Source organism: Mesoplodon bidens (assembly GCF_964165515.1).
Source record: "Mesoplodon bidens genome assembly, chromosome: X".
Lineage (NCBI taxonomy): Eukaryota > Metazoa > Chordata > Mammalia > Artiodactyla > Ziphiidae > Mesoplodon > Mesoplodon bidens.
In genome coordinates, this window is record NC_138163.1 from 38,426,543 (window position 1) to 38,450,197 (window position 23,655).

Consider the following 23,655-nt stretch of genomic DNA (forward strand, 5'->3'; position numbering starts at 1 on the left):
GTAGAGAGGCCACAGAGTAATATATGTAACCTACTAAGATAGGTATGATAATCACCTCTACACTTTCAAAACTGGCTCACTTCAAACACCAGAGAGCAAAGTAACTAACACAAACTTTGTCTGTTAACCAAAATCTTTATCTGATGAAATTATTCATATACATATACATAGGCATGCACATATAGAAAGACTATGATTTTCATACAAAATTAACATATACAAATCATTAGATTGAATATCATGTTCAATCTTCATCAAGAGCCCCTTGAATGAAGAATAGTTAGTGTATGAATGGCATACAGTAACTGAACTGAATAAGAAGTAGCAGATAAAATCAATAAAGTCACAAAGGTCTAGAAGTACTTCTCGGCATCTTGGAAAAAAAATAACATTTTCCAAACTGTTAGTTGGCACTTACAGGTCCAGCTTTAGGAGTGTAACTTTTCTTTTACCATCTCTACCTGTTTCACTCATTTGTTGTGGTTTTTAACTTAGAAATGACATTGCCACATGGAATCCAGCATTCAAACTTTAATAGCTAATCCTGCATTGTCTCAGTTGAAGGCAAGTTGCCATCAGAAAGATGTACCTTCATCAGTTCCGGATGCATGCTCCGTTCCAAACTGGCCATGATGTTCTCGGCTTTTCCTTGGCTGCTAGTTTCATCATCTGCGAATTCATGAAAAGCAGATGTTCTAAACCATGCAGACCATTACTAATCACCTAAGCGGAATATCCTAACTATCTCTCTCTCCCACCCCAACCTCTCCTACTAGATTTATTGCAAAGAATTTTGATTATGAAAGCACAGGGAAAACTCTAATGGCTTTTGAAAATCTGCCATGAATTCCCTATCTGTTTCAGTCTGGTTATATTTCATATGTCAGAGCCCATGTAGCATCAACTCTTAAAAAAAAGAAAGAAAGAAAGAAAAGAAAACCCTATCAACCTCCATAGTCACTTTTAATGAAGAAGCAGGTCAACCTTCAAGATTAAGAGTGCTATATTCACGCTACACAAAGGACATTCCCATGGATTAAAGACAAGGGCTTTACCTCAATAATGAATCATTTAAAAATTCTGACCTTGTGCTGTCTCTACCGTCTCCTTTTTCTCTTGCACTAAACTGTCGGTATTGATCTGAATAATCTTTTTCAAAGTTATCAACCATTCCTCCATTTCCTGCTCAGTTTCAGCAGCCAGATAATGGCTATACTTATCTAACATCTTGAGTTCAAAAGCATGACGGCGCATTTTGGGGCACTGGAGGGGGGAAAAAAAAAGACGTGTTCAGTTAGTTTAGTTGCCCTTTTAATACTAGATTTCATTAGTTTATTTACTTTTACCTCAGCTCAGCACATATGTACGTCAATACTTTCATGAAAGAATTCCTTCTTTCAACAAGGAATAGAAATTCCAAGACGATGAATGACCATGTCAAACATCTTATTTATTCCCCTCAGTACTGAGCACAGCAGTATATGCACAAAGTTGGCATAAAATACTACACGTTGAGTGAGTATTATCATTTAAGGCCTTCTGACAACCTCCACATTTGGATAATCAAACTACCACCATAAAAATTAGCAAATGCCTTACTATTTCCACCCTGCGTAAAGTTTTCCTGGCATATTCACAGATTTTCAAAATCAGCCCTTAAAAACAAGCTTAAATGTGACCTGAAATAAACCTGGTACTTGCTTTATATCACACCATAAAATGCAATATCACTATCTCATTCACTCTGCCATGCAGAATATGAAATGCATCACAGTAGCATACAAGAAGACTGTAGTTGGTTCATATTAGATTGTGGCTCTCCATAAAAATGATGGAAATGGCCCAGGCTGAATACTAGCTACAAGGAAAATAAAAGCCTCTTCCTTTCCTCAAACACGATGACACCTCTTTTATATTACCACCTTCTCTGTCATGACAAAAGAAATGACACACTCTCCCCCCTTCCCAAATACCTCAGCATTAATTTCAAGAAAGGCTCATGAATCAATAATTTTCCAGTGCATGGTCATCATTCAAGAAGGAACCAAGGAAAGTTCCTCCTTCTCATCTTCAAAGCATAGTAAAGAATGAAATGAAACTGCTGTAGCAAGTCATAAAGATTTATATATTTGAAAATATTTGGGAGGAGGGAGTCGTAAATAGAGGGGAAAGCAGAGTCTGGGAGCACCAGAAAAGGAGGTCAGTCCGGACTAGAGCTAATTGAGAAAATCTGGGAATTGTATGTGCCTTCTTCCTTTCAGTAGATAAGAAAGCTGTCACATATATATATATATAAAAGAAGGCAACTTCTATTCACATAGATCTTTATATCTTTCATATTTTATGTTTTAAAGTGTTTCTTCACTTGCTCCTCATGACAATCTCATTTGATAAAGCGAGTAGATATTATTAATCCCACTTTACAGTTCTGAAAACTAAGATTCAGGTAGGTTGAGGGTGTTGAAGCAACAACTCCTGCCTTCCACTCAATGCAGTGCTCCTTCCTGTCGACCAGGCCACCCCGGCTCTGTAGTAATGGCTCCTATCACACGGTCAATCAACTTCCTATTTAATCATCTCTCTGCCCTCTGCTTCCCACCCCATCCATGCTAACCCTAATGTCCCTGCCTCCTCAGTAACTCAAATCAGGAAACATTTGTTAAGCCCCTAGTGTATGTACAACTCTGCTAATCACTATAAGGGACCCAGACATGAATATGACGTGGTCCCTGTAATCCAAAAAGGAACGTGCAGAGCTAAGTACAGTGGTAGCACAGGGGAGGTGGAGCTTAATTCCATGAGGGTGAAGAAGAACACAAAAAATGTTTCACGCCACAAGTCCCATTTGAGCCAAGTCTTAAAAGATAAGATTCAAACAGGAACAGAAGGGGAAGTATATGCCAAGCCGAGAAGCAAATGTAAGAAAGGCACATAGGCGTGAAACTCAGTGGAGTGCTTAGCCTGGTGTGACCAGAGCACAGAATGTGTATGGGGATGCCGGGGAGATGGGGTTAGAAGGAGAGTAAGGTCAAATCACTGCAGGCCTGCAATGCCCTGGTAAGAGATTTCGAGCTCACTCTACAAGACAATAAATCAAGAGCCAAAAGGGTTTTTTTGGGGTTTTTTTTTACATCTTTATTGGAGTATAATTGCTTTACAATGGTGTGTTAGTTTCTGCTTTATAACAAAGTGAATCAGTTATACATATACATATGTTCCCATATCTCTTTCCTCTTGCGGCTCCCTCCCTCCCACCCTACCTATCCCAGTGAAGGACCCCATCTCCGTCTTTGGAAGCCGGATGACACATCAGAAGGCAGGAAGGTGAGACTCTAGGCAAGAGAGAATAAAAGGGGGGACCAGAGGAAGACAGTGAGAATGGAAAGAAGGTAAGAGATTCAAGAGGCACCCTGGAGCAGACTCCAAAGGACTGGGTAAGCACTTGAATAGTGGCACAGAGGGAGAGTGGGAAGTCCGAAGAGGATTCTGAATTGCTAGTATGAACGTTTTGGTGGGTGCAGATGTCATTAACCAAGGCAGAAAAATACTGAGGTTCTTAATAGTTGATCAATAACCCTACCTGAACAACATCAATGCAGGCGTCCAAGTAGATGCAACCTTTAGATTCTTTTGAATTTTTCTCATCTTTATAGGAATTGAGAATATACGAACCATCAGGAAGCTGAGTTAAGTAAAAATACCGTCTCTTGAACACCTATGGGGGAAAAACCAGCAGTGACACATTTGTTATGTATACATTGCATTTGAACAAAAAACCTTGAAGGGCTTGCCACACACATTATATCTGGACAATCTTCAGACAACTTGGGGAAGTCATTAGGAATGACCATTATCTTGATTTTGTTTTAAGATGGAGAGCTTGAAGTCAAGTGGTGTACTCTCAGTCAAATATCTGGAGAAGAAGTTTTAACACTTTAAAGTTCATAAAGCACTTTTGTATCTGAATCACTATCCATTTCGCTACAGCATCCTTCTCCTGTTTAATTGCAAACCATGACTGGATTCTTATAATTTCGTTCATATCACCACAAAGCTAAGGGTGTATACACACACACACACACACACACACACACACACCCTCTATCATATGGTTACATCTCACCTGCACATCTTATTGCACTCACCTATGCTGCTCCAGTGTCCCCACTCCCGAGAGTCCAGCTTATAACACACTCACAGGGAAATACTAAGAGCAATTAGATGCCACCAGTTGCTGTTCAGCGCCCTGTGTGCTGAGATTTGAGTCAAAAGGCCCAATGTGATTGGGCCACGCATTTGAAATCAGGGATTCACAACAGTTAAGGAGTAGCCTGTTGCTACAACTCACAGCAAAGCCCACAGGAATGGGGAAAAGGAGGAAAAGACAGCCTGATTCATTTATTCTGCCCCTCTACTCTCCCTTAAAAGACTCTTGGGGCTTCCCTGGTGGTGCAGTGGTAGAGAGTCCGCCTCCCGATGCAGGGGACGCGGGTTCATGCCCCGGTTCGGGAAGATCCCACATGCCGCGGAGCGGCTGGGCCCGTGAGACATGGCCGCTGAGCCTGCGCGTCCGGAGCCTGTGCTCCGCAAGGGGAGAGGCCGCAACAGTGAGAGGCCCGTGTACCGAAGAAAAAAAAAAAAAAAAAAAAAAGACTCTTGGACCTGATGAAGGAAGTGGAAAAAGGGTTAGGGTTAGGATTCAGAGATCTCTGATGAATCTATGCTTCTTTCAGTAAGCCACAGACTGCAAGCTGTGTTCAGCATTTGTTATAGTAAAACTCCCCTGGTTAGGAGATCTAAAATCATTTCAGGGCGGGAATGGGAAGACAGACTAGGAAATAGCCTCTTGGGGATCATATTGAAGAAATGCATTCCTATGCATCTTGTCTTACTTACAGAAGTCAGCTTTAAGACCTAAGCTAGCCATTTTCAATCACCCATCTGATAACCCAGTATGATCTCTGACTATTTTAAGAACTTTAATTATGGAAAGAGTATTATTTGGCAAGATTATTCTTGAAAACTACTTAGCTCCTGGCAAAGTATCTAAAATATCAACAATTCACTTCTCCATGGCAGGAGAGTGAGCAAAATATAGAAATAGGTTAAGGGGCGTTTCTTTTAAGGAAAACCAGTAAAAAGAAATCAGACGCTTGTAGTTATTTTTGACTTGTTCAAATATCACTGATTTTAGAATGAATGACAAAAATATACCAGTGTGATGGGGCTTCCCTGGTGGCGCAGTGGTTGAGAGTCCGCCTGCCGATGCAGGGGACATGGGTTCGTGCCCCGGTCCAGGAAGATCCCACATGCCACGGAGTGGCTGGGCCCGTAAGCCATGGCCGCTGAGCCTGCGTGTCTGGAGCCTGTGCTCCACAACGGGAGAAGCCACAACAGTGAGAGGCCCACATACCGCAAAAAAAAAAATATATATATATATATATATATATATATATATATATATATACACACCAGTGTGAGGAACACCCTAACAGGTTAGACTGGTAAATGCTTACTGCTTCTATTTTAGGGAGGGGCCCTGTGGGCTATACGGTATCAACAGAAAGAAGCCCAAGAAGAAAATACCACTTTGTTTTTCAATGCCAATCAAGTAAACATTACTGCATCAGTATACAAAGACACAGAAAGTGTGTGTGTGTGTGTGTGTGTGTGTGTGTGATCTCATTTTACCCACATTTAAGTTTACTGCAACTATAATGAAGAAATCTAGATTCATATATAAGGAAAATGTTAATCATAACGGTGATCATATACATGTGTGTATATATATATATATATATATATATATATATATATTTGTTTGCCTATTTTCATGACAGTGGTTCATATCTGTTATTAAATTAATGGAACCAGAAGACCTAAAATGACATAATGAGCTGATTTCAAATGAACAAAACACCACTTTTTAGAAGTTATCACAATACTTATGTATGACAAAAATTAAAATACATTTTCCAGGCAAAAGTTAACATAAAAAAAATCACAACCAGATTAGAATCTAAACCATGATCAAATCTAAAACTCAAAGTTCATAGATTCAGTGGTACAGTCTGTAGACTCCATTGGCAGAGTCCTTAGCCAGCAACAGAGGAAGGGAAAACACAGAGCAAAACATCTGTGGCACAGAGTCAAATTATAGCCTGCAGAATTTTTTTATGTACAGCTCCCTCACCAAGCAAAGATGTTTTGTGGCAGCCGCCATTGCCAATATTAGCAAAGCACGATCATCACAATAGAGATGGAAAGGGATCTGAAATTACAGTAAATCACTTCCTGTAACATTGCAATTATGTCTAAATGTGACACTGAGGTAAGGTAGCTCGTGAATCTGGGGAGAGAGCAGATGCCTGAAAGTCATACGATCTTGATTCTCACCCAGCATTCCTGCTCCCCAGCAGCGAAACTGTCCTCAAGACTCGGCTTCTCTCTGTTTCCTCACTTGTAAAATGATGGGATCAGATCAAATGATCTGTAAGATCCTCTTTTTTTTCATGATCTACAAATAATTTTATTGAAAATGAACAAATAACACAGCAGCCTTCCCAGCTGGGGGCCACACTCCCCAAGCGATTTCCTACAGGCTTAAAGCACTCAGTTTGCACAGTAAGGACATTTTAAAAAAAATCATTTCTAGAGACAGCAGACTCTGCCCCAACGACAGATCTGTAAGATCTCGAAGACGTCTTCTCATTCTAACATTCTATGATATATGTTGGGTTTCCACTTCTGGGAAGTTTTAAGGTACTTTTCAAAGAAGAAAGGAGTATCCTAAATCTCATATGGAACCAAAAAGGGAAGTCAGAAACAGGACTTTTTTTAACGTTGCTATTTAGGGTACCGGTCTACGTTGTTTTTTTTCCATTTCGAGAAGAAGACAACTGTTAAAATAATGACTATATAGAACAGTGGTAATTACCTTGTATCATACCTTTCATCTGAAGGCCTCAAGTCCTTTGTAACCAAGAGCTAATTCTTTTAATGTCACTTGACGATAAGCATTATTATCCACATTTTACCTAACAGCAAACTGAGAGGCCAAGACCTCACTCAAGTTCACACAGACAAGTCGATGGTAGAACTGGAATCAGAATCACAGGACAATGACAAAGAGAATCTTGCCCAAACCTTGCAATGGCTTCCCATTAAGGTTAGAATAAGACCCAAAATCCTTCCCCCATAGCCTGGGATGATGTGCAGGCTCTGGCCTTGGATTATCTCTTGGATTTTATTTCTAATTATGCTGCTCCAGCTATACTGGCTTACCTGCTGTTCCTCAAACAAAAAACCTCTTCAGGCCTTTGCACTTCATGTCCCCTTGGCCTGGAAGCCTCTTGCCCCACTTATCCACAGCTTCTTTCAGGTCTTCACTTGAATTTTACCTCCTCCGAGAAGCCTTCTATGACTACCTGCCCTCATGGCGGCACCTTATTTTATCTTTTTCATAGAATGATTACTATCCAAATATATCTTATTCATCTATCTATTTATTTATTTGCTGTCTGCCTCTTTTAAACCGTTAAGGTCCAAGTCTCATCCACTGTTGCTGTAGCCCCAGTACCTGTAACTGCGCCTGGAAAGCAATAAAATTTTGCAAAATGAACGAGGAATGAATGAATAATTCATTCTCCAGTACAGATTCTCCAGCGGTTTCATCGACTAGAAGGGTGTTTCTCTGTAATGCCCATATTCTTTTTCCTCCTCCACACCTTTATTATTTTTCCTAGATGGTGAACACAGCTGAAAATTCCCCACCGTACTCAGTGAGAGGCATGCTTCCTAATGAGTGGCCCACTCAGACCACCCAGAAGAATAAAATAGAGAGTTAGCCAAAGGAGATAATTCTCTGGGAACGGGTCCTGCCAAGTCTCCTGAAGGCCCTGAGCTGTCTGGATGACAACCTTTTGAACACTTACCATATGACCCTTTCTGGAGCAGGAACAAAGGCCTTTTGTCACTCGGCTGAATCAAAGATGGAAGGCCAGAAAGTTTGAGCGCCTAGCATCCTCAAAATGAGGACAGCCTTTTATCATTTTATATAACAAATCTCAAAGGTGTTTACCTACGTGTGTTCCCTAGAGGGTAATTATTTACTGCTAAATTCTATGAACCAGGAGCCCTGAGAAAGGATGGTCTGAAGGCTTTGGCAAAGTAGGTGGGCCAGGAGTAATGTAGAAATGGGGCGGGGGAAACGTACGTGACATGTCTCAGACAGAACAGGAAAAAAGAGGCAGCGAGGAAAATGAGAAAGCAGGAGAGCAGGAGACACACTGGGTCTCAGAGCTGTTCGAAGAAAACATGAAAGAAACAATGGGGGAAGAAAACCCCATGACTTATCAGAAAATTGAACTGCAGTTAATTATACCAGAATGTCAGGAACGTCATCCTGCTGAATACCCCTACCAGTAGGATGGCAACCTAATATATCACTCATCACTCTCCACTGTATCATATTACAGTCCTACCAAGTTTTAATATATCATATAGGTCTACTGTCTGGGAGACTGGTTAAAAATCAAATAGCTTTTCTTTGATAATTCTATCATACCTAGGCACTGGAGATTTTTTAACTATTTAGTTTGAAGCAAAGCCTAAAAGGAGGGGTCTACAATCCACCCTTCTCATTAGAGACAAATTAATTTATCTTTCTTAGAGCATGTCATGGTCCTGCTCAAATTCCCAGTGACCCTCAGTTACCCACATGGTGAGGCTCCCATGCCTGATCTGGTATTCAAGGTGCTCTCACAATCCTACTAATAATATAAAATAATAACAATCTGTGACATCTGTGGAGTGCCTACTACGTTACAGTTTCTGGCTAAGTGCTTTTCTCATATTACCTCAGTGAATCCTCATAATGACCTCGTGTGGTAATTACTGTTATCATCTCCATGCTACAGAGGAGAAACTGAGGCACAGGGCAATACCAAAGGGCCAAATCAACTCCATCTCCCATGACTACCCAACTAAACCTAACACACTTGTCCTGTACACACTGCCTGCCACACTCACCTCCTTTCTGATTCCCTTCCTTGGAGGCCCCACCTCCTTCAAGAAGCCTTCTCTGACTCCAGATCACAGTGATCTGGACTCATATAGCACTGGGTCTCTGTACCACCTTGAAACAATACATTATCATTGCGTGTCTCATCTCCCCAAACAGGTTTAAACTCTACATGTTACACCTCTCTTTCTCTCTACCCTCCACAGTGCCAACACCTTGTACTAATAAGGTATTCAAGATATATTTGGTGATGATGAACTCACTGATTCCTAATATTGTCTGGCCCATAAGAAGCCCCTAATAAATGGTTTTAAACAGTCACCAATGAATGAGGGAAAAGTAAACATAAAAAAAGCAAATTAGTGAGAAATCCCTTACCCGGTAAAATGAGTGCAATCTGTTTGTTAGCTGTGAGAGATGGACTAGGAGACTTGAGCATACAGTGTCTTAATATATCAAAAATAAAAGATTTCCTCTTCTCTTTGTTCCAGTAAACATAGTGACCTTGGCCTCCCAGCAATTATTTTAATATCATCTGTGATTTCTTAGGTAAAATCCTCTCTTGATTTGTTGTTCTCCCAACTGCAGAAGGCCAAAACCCCTCCCGTAACAGTCAAAGAATAAGTGAGAACTTTTAGACTCTGGATATATAACAAATGGCTCCATTTTGTGCAAAGAAGAAAAAAAGAAAAAAGAAAGGAAGAGAGAGAAAGAAAGAGAAAGAAGGAAAGAAAGAAAGGAAGGAAGGAGGGAAGGGAGGGAGGGAGGGAGGGAGGAAGGAAAGTAGGGCACCAGAAGTGAGCCATACATCAAGCAGTTGAACTTGCAACCCTGATAACATACCCAGACACTTCAGTGTTTAATTGCTAAGAACGGAGAGGAGGGAGCTTGAGGAATGTGACCAAATTGAGCCAAGAAGATGCATAAAGGTGGGTGTCCCAATGGGTTGGCCAAGAATCTATAGCAGATTTTTTTTTAAATGAAAAACCACCGTCAAGATCAGATTCTTCCATACTCCATACATCACTATACCCCTTAGGAAAAACAGTTCTAAATACCACGGGAAGGTCATGTCCAATATCAGAGCTATCTAGTCCACACTACATTCCTTCACGGATATGGAGAGAAGCTGAGAAAAGCAGATGTCTCTAGCAGCTACTTGGGAAAGAGAGCATGGAGGTTTCTTTTAGGACTGGAGTTTCTGCCTGAGGGACCGTTTATTCTCTATGCTATCTAAAACTTCTCTCCAAGACTTTCCCAGGAGCTGAAGAGTGGCAGTGGGGCGTGTTCTCATTATCTAGAAGGTACAAATTGGGGAAATTAATCACCTATGACAAGGCTTGTCTTGTTTTAACATGAACGCCAAGAACAAAGCAATTATGAGCTGAGTAAGGTGGTCACCGTGCCCAGACAACCAACAGAGCTTCTGCGAGAACTGCGTGTGGCCAACAGCCGCTGCCGTGAAAGGACATGCTCGGGCACTGAGAACTGTGACTTGGAGAGTGACACACATCATTAGCAGCTCTCCTGTAGCCTGGGTTCCTTGCGGCGAGTTCTCAGCCAGTAATGGGGAAGCTCAGCAAGCACTTCTGGGAAAATAATGACAACTGCAGAAAACGGTGCAGACTATATCTAAACTGACCTAGCTGGTGGGGAAAATACAAAGGTTTATTCCATAAATACGGGGTCTTCCAATCTTCCAATATGAAGAACTCAGCTTAGTTCCTTCTCCAGCCCCTTTTCCCTAGAGCCCGTCACCATCGACTTGAATGTTCTTGCAAACTGTCTGGCAGGTAGTTAGGGAGGTTGAACTTTCTAAAGCAGCCCAAATACAAATTACTCTGGCTACATTATTCACATCGCATCACAGGGCATGTGGTTGCTTTCTCAAAAGAACTTATAAGGTAGGAGTCTTCTGATTTCCTTTTATCTGCTGGACGTTGCGGAGTCTTTTCTAACCCCCTTTCCTCCATTTTTTTCTTTCTAACCTCTCATGATTCTCTCTCTTCCTTCCTGGCTATTAGATTGCCTTATTTCTGAGAGTCAAAAGGGCCAGGAAAAGGATTCAGACTTGTTGATAAAAAACAGTGTAAAGTGGTCATGCATGATTTCAAACTTTCCAAAGGACTGATTCTACATAGTTTTGAAAATCCAGAAATTTTTAAGTGAATAAAGATCTGTAAACTTACACCTCACTCTAAAAGACACTGAGCTGCCCTGCTTTAATCCTGTCATCCCCAGAAGGATCTGCAGGCCGGTGTCAAACCATAGCGCATCAAAGAAGTGCAGATAAAATAGGAGGGAAGGCACATGGCTCCCAGTAGGCTGTTACTTGCCAATGAGTCATGATTAATACCCAGATCCTTCTGCTGTAGCTTTCCGGTTAGTCTGCTGTGTATTTGCAGGGGCTGTCAACACTTGAATTTCCGAATAGAAACGGTTCTTTGCTCTCAACTCTGCGAGCTCTAGCCCTGTGGTGCTCATTGTTGAAGCCAGCAAAGCTTGTCATCAGTGTGGGCTGGAGTTCCTTGCAGGCAGGGAACTCTGGATGCACCAAAGGTAAAACTGCCACCACGATCAGGAAAGTGACTCAGCCAACAGCATACGTGAATCATCTTCCCATTTGCTTAGGAGAGGCATTAATACGCTTCACTTCAAAGACTTACATGGCAGAAACAGATATGCAGAATTTTTCCTTTCAGAATGTCTGCTGAACTTTGCAGCCCTTTACTGCAGTTCTTCTGTCTATGCCTGAGCCAATCCAGGCCTGAAGCAGGAAGAATGTGTACGATCCCCCATCCTGTGCAGGGCACCTAGGGATACAAGCCTGAGGCCTCCAGTGCACCTCAGTTCATGCGCCTGGATTTCTGCTTTGGCCCTCGCTCCAATCTCCAGCCTGACAACTACGAAACTGCCACCCATGCCCAATCCTCCCCCTGCCGTGCTCCATACTCACACGCCCTCTGTTTATATAGGGAGAGATAGCACAGTAAACGCGGCAAGTTTCCACAAATTTCAACGATGCTCAACTAAGTAAGAGTTAAAACATAGTTCTTATAGGAAAAAAAATATCCTGGCAAAATCCCTGACGCCTTTAACTGAATCTGGCTGGACCTCCTGGAGGTAATACCAGAAGAACATAGGGTGTGTTTTCAGCTCCCAGAAATCCAAAATGGAGAGCCACAATCCATAATAAAGAATAGCTGGGGGCTTCCCTGGTGGCGCAGTGGTTGAGAGTCCGCCTGCCGATGCAGGGGACACGGGTTCGTGCCCCGGTCCAGGAAGATCCCACATGCCTGTGCCCGTGAGCCATGGCCACTGAGCCTGCGCGTCTGGAGCCTGTGCTCCACAACAGTGAGAGGCCCGCGTACCACAAAAAAAAAAAAAAAAAAAAAAAAAAAGAATAGCTGGGATAAATGAAATCCATCACCAGAGTCAATTCCCAAAGCTCATTAACGGCCTTTATATTTCAAATTATTCCTCACACATTTTTTTTTAAAGAACTGTGTAGCACACGTGACCAAACTGGCTTACTCTTCTCCTTCCTCTGCCTACTGTTTGGTAGAGGTTTTAAAAGAAATAAGTGTTTTTATGTTATGTGAATTATATGTCACTTTAAAAAAAAAGAAGAAAGAAGCGGCCAAAATATGAACAGCTGGGGATAAAAAAGAGGAAAAGCAAAGAGCCTAGCTCAGCAGCAGCAGAGCAACGATTAGCTGGAAACAAGCAGCAGCTGTCCCCTTCAGCCAGGCCACGTGGTCACCAGGTTGCCTCGGACCCACCCCCCCAACCCCCAATTCATGAATTTATGGTTCCTGCCTGGCCTTTGTAAGCAGTGGAGTTTGCAATCTCAGGGGTAGACAATACAAAAGCTAAACAATCAATCTTTGACTAATTGATTGAATTCCTTTTCTATTTCTGTTGTAACAAATTACCACAAACTTAGAGGCTGAAAACAACATAAATGTATTATCTGACAGTTCTGGAGGTTAGAAGTCTGACATGGATCTCACTGGGCTAAAATCAAGGTTAGAGCAGAGCTGTGTTCCTTCCCAGGGGCTCTAGGGGAGAATCCACTTCCTTGTCTTTTCCAGCTTCCATTTCTTGGCCCTTTCTCCATCTTCAAAGCCGCTAACACAGCGTCTCTCTCTGACCCTGCTTCTGACCTCACATCTCTTTCCCCAACTCTGCTCTTCTGCTTCCGTCTTCCGGTTTAAAAGGACCGTGATGATTACATTGGATAATCCAGGCTAACCTCCCTACCAGCTGATTAGTGATTTTAACTCCCCTTTGCCATGTAAGGGAACATTTACAGATTCCCGGGATTAGGAATGGACACCTTTGCATGGGGGTCTTTATTCTGCCTACTGTATTAACCAATCTGTAGTTCACAAATTATGAAAGAAAATTTAAAGCATGCACTTTTTACAGACAACTGTATTTTGATTTATAATATATGAACTCCTCAAAAAGTTATATGTAAAGCAAATTATAATTTAAAGTCATTAGAATAACTCACTATTGGAAGGAATCCTGTGAATTGTTTTGTAAAGATATTAACTTCCTAATGTCTTGCTTTAGGAATCCTGATTGCCATACATTATATTTACTTAATGTTGAACTAAAACTTAAGTATGGGTAAAGCATTTTAATATTTTGAGAAGGTTAGGGGAAGGGAGTGCAGTCAAAAACCACAGAAGCATTTTCTAACAAACTGCCCAGAATTTTCACCTTCACACATGCACTTCGGAACCCGATAACTCTGATAGGTAATACGATAAATGCTTGAGTCTCACTCACTCAGCTAGGAAGCATCAACAGCGTGCTGATTAAGATCATAGGCTCAGGCATCAGCCTTCCTCGGTTCAAATCCCACCTCTGAAAACTCGAAGCTATACGACCTTGGGTTAATCACTGAATTTCTTTGTGCCTCACTTTCCACATTTGTCAACCAAGAATAATAATAATACCTGTGTCTTAGGGCTGCCATGAGGATTAAAAGAGATACAGAATATGGGCTTCCCTGGTGGCGCAGTGGTTGAGAGTCCGCCTGCCGATGCAGGGGACGCGGGTTCGTGCCCCAGTCCGGGAGGATCCCACGTACCGCGGAGCGGCTGGGCCCGCGGGCCATGGCCGCTGAGCCTGCGCATCCGGGGCCTGTGCTCCGCAACGGGAGAGGCCACAAGGTGAGAGGCCCATGTACCGCAAAAAAAAAAAAAAAAAAGAGAGATACAGAATATGAAACATTCTGCATGGTGCCTGGCACATATTAAGTCATCAGTAAGTGGATTTTCTTATCCTCACCACGTGCCAAGGCCCAGGCTTAGGTGCAGGAGACATATAGGAAGCATCCTACCACTTGGATTCGTTATTTTCAGGGCTTGAAAATGAAAGTGAGAACAGGACATGACCACTAAATGGAAAGCAGCAGGCAAAATATTAAATTAAGGTAAAATTTGAGTCTCCCCTTGGTAGACAACCATGGTTTCTGCTTGCAGGCTGTGTGAAAGATAGCATGACCTTTAATACTTAATGGAAGTGTGAATCATCTTCGGCAAACCACATGATGTTCTACTGAATATCTGAAAGGACAGTTATATTTGGTATCAGAGAATAATTTGGTTTTCTGCTCAGAATCTTCAAGTAGCTTGTTAGTTTTACCTTCGGATTTTAATGGCTCTCCACAGCCTCCCGAACAAAAGCCAACCTCATGTCCGAGGCACTCAAGGCCACGCACAAACCCCCTACACAAACTCGCTATTCTGGCAAACTACAGAAGTCTCTAGTTCTGACAGCACTAAGGTAATGCTTGGTATAGTAGTTAATTTGGTATGTTTCTTATCTAGTCTGGGGGCTTTTGGAGGCCAGGGATCCCATCTTGGCGAGCCATATGTTCCCCACAGTGAACAGCGTATAATAAGCACCTAATTAATATCTGCTAAAGAAAGAGAGTACCCTATTTTTCTACTCATTAACATTCATTTCCACACAGGAACCTTTGATGCCTTTTTTGTTTCAAAGCTATTTTCTTCATTCAACTGACAGCCTCCTTTTGAAACGTCCTGATTCAGAAGATAATAATTACATTTCTTTAAAAAGGTGTACTTCTAAATTTATCCTGAGGTTTCAGAGTTCTTAAATTCCATACATTTGTGAGAATCCTCTCACTAAAGATTTTTTTTTTTTTTGCTAGGGCTCCTTGTAAGGAATTCTGAAAAAGAAATATTGTTTCCAGACAGGCTAGTCATGGCAATATCCTTAAAATGATGAAATAATATAATAACTACTTCTTACCTTCATGGTAACCGTGATGGTGCTATTTACATTGGCTTTATGCAACCAGCCTTGTTTTATCACACCGCCCTTCTGAGAACATAAAGATGAGGAATCCTGAAATAGAGCGAAAACCATCAGTAAAACAGCAGCTGGCTTGGCATCTAATCAAACAGTTGGGGGGCACGAACTAGGCCCTGCCTCACTTTCCAGAGCATAAAGTTCCCCCTACCCCCGCCCCCTACCGTGAAGAAGCCTGATTAAACTTGAAATTGTTAACTACAGGATGAAAGGCTCTGTGCCGTGCACACAGTAGGCACTCAGTATTTACTGGATCGTATGGACTGTCTTCTGGGAAAGTTTTCTGCATTACATAAACAGTCAAACTGCACCTCAAAATGTCACAGACATCCGGGCCATCTGTCCCAAGAGGGATCTATCAGGCAGGAGAGTCCAGATGAATCACCATGCCACATGCCCAGTGCGGGAAAAGCAACTCTACAAGCACGTCCCACAGGTGGGAAAACATGTTTATACACACATCACAGCCCATTTCACTTGATTTTTCCTAAGCTCCATTTGGAAATGCAACAATTAAAAAAATTTTTTTAAAGACACTCGTCAGCTTGAAAGCTGGCCCCAGATCATTCAAAAACAATTCTTTCCCTCATCTTTTCTCAGGGAAATCTCTCAGCAGAAGTGATCTTGAAGAAACCAGCACAGTTGCCCCCATCTTTACCTCATCCTTCTCACAGTCCTCATCAATCTCAAATACATGATTGGGAATCTTTTCTGGTCGCAGAGATTTGCTGAAAATACAAGAGTTATCTTAGACACTAAGCAGAACAGACAAAAAAAAAAGCAAGATGAGTAGACTTCTCTCTTTCACAACCAAGGAAACGCCAAGACATAAGAAGGAGAAATTGTTTTCTCCTTTCCAAAGTCAGATTCTCCCCTCTGACTAAACTTGCATTACCTTTTGTAAAAGGACTCCCACATGTGCAGCCAGCAGCAAAGATGTAACTAAGCCCAAATTGCAGAAATTGCAAGGAATGTGTGCCAGAGCTGTCACTGGTGGTGGGACCTTATCTTTCCCAGGCCTAAAAGCAACATCAGGTCATTCGGGCTCTTCCGTCTGTTTGCTGTATGACCCTGGACTGATCATCTTAGGACTCAGCTTTAGAGGACATCTTCAAGACTCAGTTTTCTCGTCTGGGAAAGTGCCTTGAAAACTACAAAAGGCTACACCAAGTCTTATTACTCCAAAACATCTCCTGTATGATATCCTGTGAGGTTAATAGTATTATGGGGAGGAAAGTGAGGGCTCAAGCGACTGAGTGACTAGCCCAAGGTCATCCAGCTAGGAAGTGGTAGAAATACGATTTGAACCCTGACAGTCTGGGTCTTGGGCCAGGGTGCTCACGGCTGCCCTTCAACGCAACTCAAAGAGATGTACTTTTCTTTTCTTTTTTTTTTATTAGTTTCTGCTTTATAACAAAGTGAATCAGTCATACATATACATCTGTTACCACATCCCTTCCCTCTTGTGTCTCCCTCCCTCCCACCCTCCCTATCCCACCCCTCCAGGCGGTCACAAAGCACCGAGCTGATGAGATGTACTTTTGCCAAGAGATGTCTGGGGCCATCAAACTGAGCCAAATGTCTTCTAGCTTTTTCACTGACAGCACTAGAAAACGCTCACTACATTATCCAGAATCAAAGAAAGATGATTTTATGGTCAATATAGATGTACCAAAGCCAAAAAGTGAACTCGTCCATTTTGGAAAAAATTTCAATGAGCAAAGTTAAAATATATCCAATTACCCAAAATACATTTACCAAACATGCTGGGTGTTTGAGGTTTTGCTTTATTATATGTTATAATGGAGAAGCTTCACAAATGGTTTGAAAAAAGGTAAAATGTTTAATAACTCTCCTCTTGAAAGTTTCCCTTAAATTCTAAACTTACCATGGCAACATTCGAAAGTCCCCAGAGAAGTCTTCATACTTGTAGTTTACCACATGCCAATCTGTGCTATAAGTTTTAATACACTGAAAGAAAATAAGAATCTTTAATTTGAAATGTAGGAAAAGTACATGTATACCTGCTTTTTTTAAGTCTGGTAATAGGCTGACAGACTTTTAAAAATCATTTGGGGAATGTTGGTAGTGGGATCTTCCTTTGGGGATTAACCGTGTCTTCCTAAACCAGTTGGTGGCAATAAATACCAATTCACATGTTCTCTTGGACACTCTGACTCCAAGTCCAAAGAGTATTCAAATAAAAAAAAAAAGACTAAGAGGACTTCCCTGGTGATCCAGTGGTTAAGACTTCACACTCCCAATGCAGGGGGCCCGGGTTCGATCCCTGGTCAGGGAACTAGATCCCACATGCCGCAACTAAGAGCGCGCATGCTGCAACTACAGATCCCGCATGCCGCAACTACAGATCCCGCATGCCGCAAGAAAGATCCTGCATGCCAGCAACTAAGACCCGGCGCAGCCACATAAATAAATAAACAAATAAATAAAAGTAAACAATGTCCTTTGCGTTCTAAAAAAAAGACTATGAATACAAGCTACTTGTGAAAGTATTTAAATTGTATCCTCTATATCACATCATATAGACTTGTTATGTAGGTCAGTTAAGTTCTTGTCATTTTATTTTCCATTTACACTAAAGAAAGAGTATTTTACTTTTTTTAATTTTTAAATTAATTTTATTGGAGTATGGTTGCTTTACAATGTTGTGTTAGCCTCCACTGCAGAGCAAAATGAATCAGCCATACACATACAGATATCCCCAGGAAAGAGTATTTTAAATACAGTATATTTAAAATGAATGAATGATGAATTTTCTTCTGTGGCCTTTGAGCCTCTTACCTCTTTGACAAACAAACTCTGGGCCCTCTTCTCACCGTCTTCCGGTACAGTGGACTGCACCGTTCTGCGTTGACGACTTATCACCGAGATCTAGAAGACAAAGAACATCCTCGCTCTATGAACCGCCTTGAAAAAATGCAGTTTTGTTCTTTAAAGAAGTGCTTGTGAACTCACAGATATATCTTCCATGGGAAACATAAGCAGATCTCGGAGGGGGTCGCTGTAAATCTGGGTTTTTCTTTGGGTGATAACATTCTCATAGTCCAAGGGCTCAACAACTTTGGTCTTTTCCTTAATGAGAGACGAAAAGAAAGTTAATACCGTCAAACTCACGAGAGAGTACTTCCTCCTCGTCATGTGTCAAAGATACATTATTTCACCAAAGAAGGGATTATTGATACTCAGCAATTAAAGGAGACACTTCTATGAGGGAAATATTCTCCATAGTTAGACCCCCACACCAAATACATACATATAAACACAGATCTCTCTGCTAAACACAAGAGTTCAGGAGAGACAGCCCTATACTCTGCTTATCTGTGTGCCTCCCAACAATTTATTGAATTTAAGGCAAAACAAAAAGTGGCATATATGGAAACCTGTCAGTTGATATTTACTGAGTATGCACTATTCACTGGGTAACTAAAGGGGAGAAAGTATCAACATTCCTGTGCCTACTTGGTACCAGGCACGCTGTCCAAAGGATGTCTCAAGTTTCCAAATAGCTGGGGCAGGCATGGGTACTGGAGATGCTTGATCCAATGGGCAGGGCATGAAAGGATGAGGTTCCAAGTGGCAAAGTCAGGGGATCCCTGTGGGACTTCCAGGTGACCCGGCCATTGATCGTAGGGCCACAGCCCGAGGCCAAGGTTACAAGGAGCAGGGTTAGTGACCCTGAGAAATCCAGGATGTGACTGATTTAATAAGAGTGATAACAGCATTTACTGAGCCTTTTCTAGATACCAGGCACCGTGCCAAGTGCTTTCTCTACATTTTTTCACATAAGACTCATAATGACCCTATGAAATAGATTAAATGTTTGTCCCCATTTTACAGATGAAGAAATCCTGGACTCAAAACAGGTTAAGTAACTTGCCCACCTTCAGAGCTGGAATTCAAACCTGAGTCTGTGACTCCAAAGCTCTGTTCTTTCCACCTCATATAGCCTTTCCTCCCCTGAGAAATACAGCAAGATACTAAAGTTCAAGGTACTGAACTTGGAATAGGATCCCATCACCTACCTTCCTATCATCTATTCCTTCACTGAATTTACCCTGATCTGATACACTATTTTACGTCTCTGCCTGTTTAAGGGCAGGGATTTCCCTTCATCTGTTCACCACTATAACCCTAGCACCTAACAGTACTTGGCACTCAGTAGACATCCAGTTATTAGTGTCGAATGAACTTGGAGATATTCAGATTCTACCAGAGCCATGTCTCAACACACTATTGTAAACCCAGGCGGGTATATATTATTGATTTCTAGTAATAACGTTTTACTTAAATTATTTTTCTTAATAATTTTATAATGAAAACTGTATGAAGAAAACTTGAATTTAAGATATATTAAAACTTAACAGCATGATGGAATAGGGGTTATACTTGTATTTGTGTACATAGTATTTGAGGCAGTCTCCAGTATACGGTATCCAAACAATCCTTTGAGAACCGTTTTTATACATGGTCACAGCTATATCACAGTTCCATACCTGAAGGGCGTCACAGAGTTTCCTCTGTAAGATTAGTTAGTGAGAGTAAGCCACTCTAACGAATGAGAATCAGTGTTCAACAAGTCTAAAAGATCCTAACAAAAACAGTATAGAGATGCCTCAAGAAGTTAAAAATAGAACTACCATATGATCCAGCAATCCCACTTCTGGGTACATACCTGAAGGAAAAGAAATCATTATCTCAAAGAAATATCTGCACTCCCATGTTCACTGCAGCATTATTTACCATAGCCCAAACATGGAAACAACCTAGGTATCCATCAAGAGAGGAACGGATTTTAAAAACGTGACGTATACACATATACAATGAAATATTGTTCAGTCATAGAGAAGAAGGAATTCCGCTGCTTGCGACAACATGAATAAATCTTGAAGGCATTATGCTAAGTGAAATAAGCCAGACAAAGACAAAGACAAATACAGTATGGTATCACTTATATGTAGAATCTAGAAAAAAGTAGAATGGTGGTTGACAAGGGCAGGGGGGTGAGGGAAAACGGGGAGATGTTGGTCAAAGGGTACAAACTTTCAGTTTTAAGTTGAGTGAGTTCTGAGGATCTAATGTACAGCATGGTGACTATAGCTAACAATACTGTATTACATACTTGAAATTTGCTAAGAGAGTATATCTTAAGCATCCTCACACACACAAAAAAGGTAACCGTGTGAGGTGACAGATGTGTTAATTAATTTGATTGTGGTAATCATTTCCCAAGGTATATGTATATTAAGTCGCTATACATTCTAAATATATACTTTTATTTTTCAATTATATCTCAATAAATCTGGGGGAAAAAAGATCCTAACAAAGATATATTTCATTTCAAGTCTTAAATTTGGATTTATTGACCCATGAGATCAAATCAAGCAGATCATCCCTATCATGTCTATGGATACCTGTGCAAAACGAGTTGAAATAAAAGGAAAAAAACTCCTATTTTGTGAACTCAGAGATTTTTCTGATAGGAACATTTGACCCCCTTGTCCCATATCTACCATGTTTCGTGGACCCAAGTGAAAGGACACTGTGACTGCAGCTTGAGCCCTAACACTTAGAGTCTGTGATCAATTTCTCAGAGAAGTTAAGTGAATAAAGCCCCATCTAAGAAGGCAAGCCTTGGGAGATTGGGACTGACATATATACACTACTATGTATAAAATAGATAACTAATGAGAACCTGCTGTATAGCACAGGGAACTCTACTTCACTTTGCTGTACAGTAGAAACTAACAACGCTGTAAAACAACTACCCTGATTAAAAACAAAAAAAAAAGAAGGCAAGCCTCAGAAACGGAAAATAATTTCAAAGTTTTGCTTTCGGTGCCAACTATCTTCCCAATACAGAGTGCAAAAACAGTCCTCCAATTTCATTGTTTAACCTGTTGAATTAGCATCTGTTAATCTTCTCTGCACAATCATTTCACAGGTACCTGCTCCAAGTAACTTTGCAAAAGAAAATCCTCCTTCAGCTTTCTAACCTAGTTGTCAAATTACTATGCTAAAGGATACGTCAAAATGAATCACTTGTTTAAATGTACAGTATATGCCTTCTAAAAATGAAACTTCCAGCTCTCGCTGTGTTTCAAAGGCCACATATTCATGTTACAGAAAATGAGGTTTCACTTTTCATAGAAAACTGATTCAACTAAGCATTCTCGGTCTTCACTCCTACTCCTTTGTCAGGGGTAGCTCAACTGCAGAAGAAGCTGGGGTGGCTATTCTGGGTCCCACAAACCTTCCCCTAGAAGAAGATCTAGGCCTGTGAATCAGGCTTCATTTTTACAAAAAGAGAAGGATTAAGGGCCCCCTCCCATCCCCATTTGTTTCTCCAGCCCTCTCCCCGGAATTAAAAGCACAATTCGAGCTGTCAGTAGGATTCAGCTGTAACTCTGTTGGCATCAGAGACAAGGAAAACCTTTGACTTTTAGAATTACCATGATTTAATGGCAGCTCTGCCCGGCGGTCTAGAACATAACCCTTATCTAACTTTCCTATTCGGCTTTATGATTTGATTATCAGACTTACAGGGTTACCCGAAATAAAGCTTCCATCACACACAAAAAGGGTCTTTCTCTCAGGTTTGGGTACTGCCTTCCTGCCAGTTCGTGCACTGACTGGCCTGAAAAGGTGCTTTTTCCTAACACAAGAAAACTGCGTTATAGTAATCAGTAGTTTAGGGCTTCCCCGGTGGCACAGTGGTTAAGAATCCACCTGGCAATGCAGGAGACACGGATTCGAGCCCTGGTGCGGGAAGATCCCACACACCACGGAGCAACTAAGCCCGCGAGCCACAACTACTGAGCCCGCGTGCCTAGAGCCCGTGCTCTGCAACAAGAGAAGCCACCGCAATGAGAAGCATGCACAGCGCAACGAAGAGTAGCCCCCGCTCGCCGCAACTAGAGAAAGCCCATGCACAGCAACAAAGACCCAATGCAGCCAAAAATAAATAAATAAATTTAAAATAATAATAATCATCAGTAGTTTATAAACACCCAAATAATAGCAAGGTCCCACTGCGTCCTTCTATAAGTTCTGTAGCAGTGTTAAGTAAAAGGCAAAAGCATTTATATAATCTGGAGAGAAGCGAGCATATGTCTCAGTCTTCTCTTCCTAAGTAGTGACAGGAAAACCGTCAGCCTAAATTTGGAACCTACTCAGTTTTCACCATGCAGGAGGGAAAAAAAAAAAGGTTTGCCTTTGAAAGTTCTCATTCACTGATTCCTGAGCTCTCTTGAAATAACTTGCTGCTCATATTATTAGGGTTTTTGGTGGTTGCTTCACTCCAAGATGACTCTGCAGTCTTAAGAAAACACTTTCAATATATATTCTACCCGTTTCTTAACCAAAACCCATCAAGTAGACAAGGAAAATACTATCATTTCAATTTCGTACATGAAGAAACTGGCTCGGAGGCTTAAGATCAGCTATCTACATCTAGCGGGAGAATCAGGATTCAAATCCAAGTCTTCCAACTACTGATCCTTTTTCTGTTCTTAAGTGTCTCCCAAACTCGACTTACTCATGGTACAATCTTCAAGATTTCCGCCACAACTTCTGCACTATCATATACTTCATATTTTTCTTCAAATCAAATCTCTTTTTCATTGAAATACATTTATTGAAACAGTAAGCTTTATATTAGCCCCCCAAAGGAAAATAAGTCAATATTCTCCTAATCCCTAGAAAAATCAACTTTTAAATGTCAACCTTTGTGCCATGGTTCAGGACACAGTACACTCTTCCAGACTTAGGCCACTCGGACCAAATCTAAATAGACTTCCATGTGTAAACCCTCAGATTGTGAAGAAATGCACAATTCCGCAAATGGAGATTACTTTCTGATGTCTAACATAGAGTGAAAGGACAGAGACTGAAAAAGGGAACTCATCAGTACAGATTCGGTTACAGTCTGCTTCTGGGTACAAAGAGAGGAAACAATGGATTCTTACCGGGAGTCACTACAGCATCAAACACTTTAAGACTTTATGATTTTGTGGTGGTCCCTGTACATCCACTGTACAGGATGACTGATCTTTCATCATTTTAACTATGTATGTATAAATGTAAAACCAAGCTTGTGACCCTAAAATGATATGTAAATATGTATATGCAGGTATACAGTCAACCCTCCAACCACTCATGTATTTTCAAGTGCACATTACTAGTAAGCCGGTTTATGCTCTCATTAGAAACTTAACCATATCATTTCAATTGCATTTTTAAAAAGCAATCATAGGGCTTCC

General features: G+C 41.2%; 1 protein-coding gene across 2 annotated transcripts in view; it reads right to left on the reverse strand.

Annotated features, from left to right (window-relative positions):
* Nucleotides 1-23,655, reverse strand: part of DOCK11 (dedicator of cytokinesis 11) — a 190,216-nt gene that overhangs the window by 131,041 nt on the left and 35,520 nt on the right. For both annotated transcript variants that reach the window (XM_081221679.1, XM_081221678.1), the window contains exons 2-9: nt 18,353-18,469; nt 18,179-18,268; nt 17,265-17,347; nt 16,035-16,104; nt 15,317-15,412; nt 3,581-3,715; nt 1,086-1,263; nt 590-669 (exon numbers count right to left, since the gene is read on the reverse strand). In XM_081221679.1, the coding sequence (XP_081077805.1) occupies nt 590-669; nt 1,086-1,263; nt 3,581-3,715; nt 15,317-15,412; nt 16,035-16,104; nt 17,265-17,347; nt 18,179-18,268; nt 18,353-18,469 (849 nt within the window). The remainder of the gene's footprint in view (nt 1-589; nt 670-1,085; nt 1,264-3,580; nt 3,716-15,316; nt 15,413-16,034; nt 16,105-17,264; nt 17,348-18,178; nt 18,269-18,352; nt 18,470-23,655) is intronic.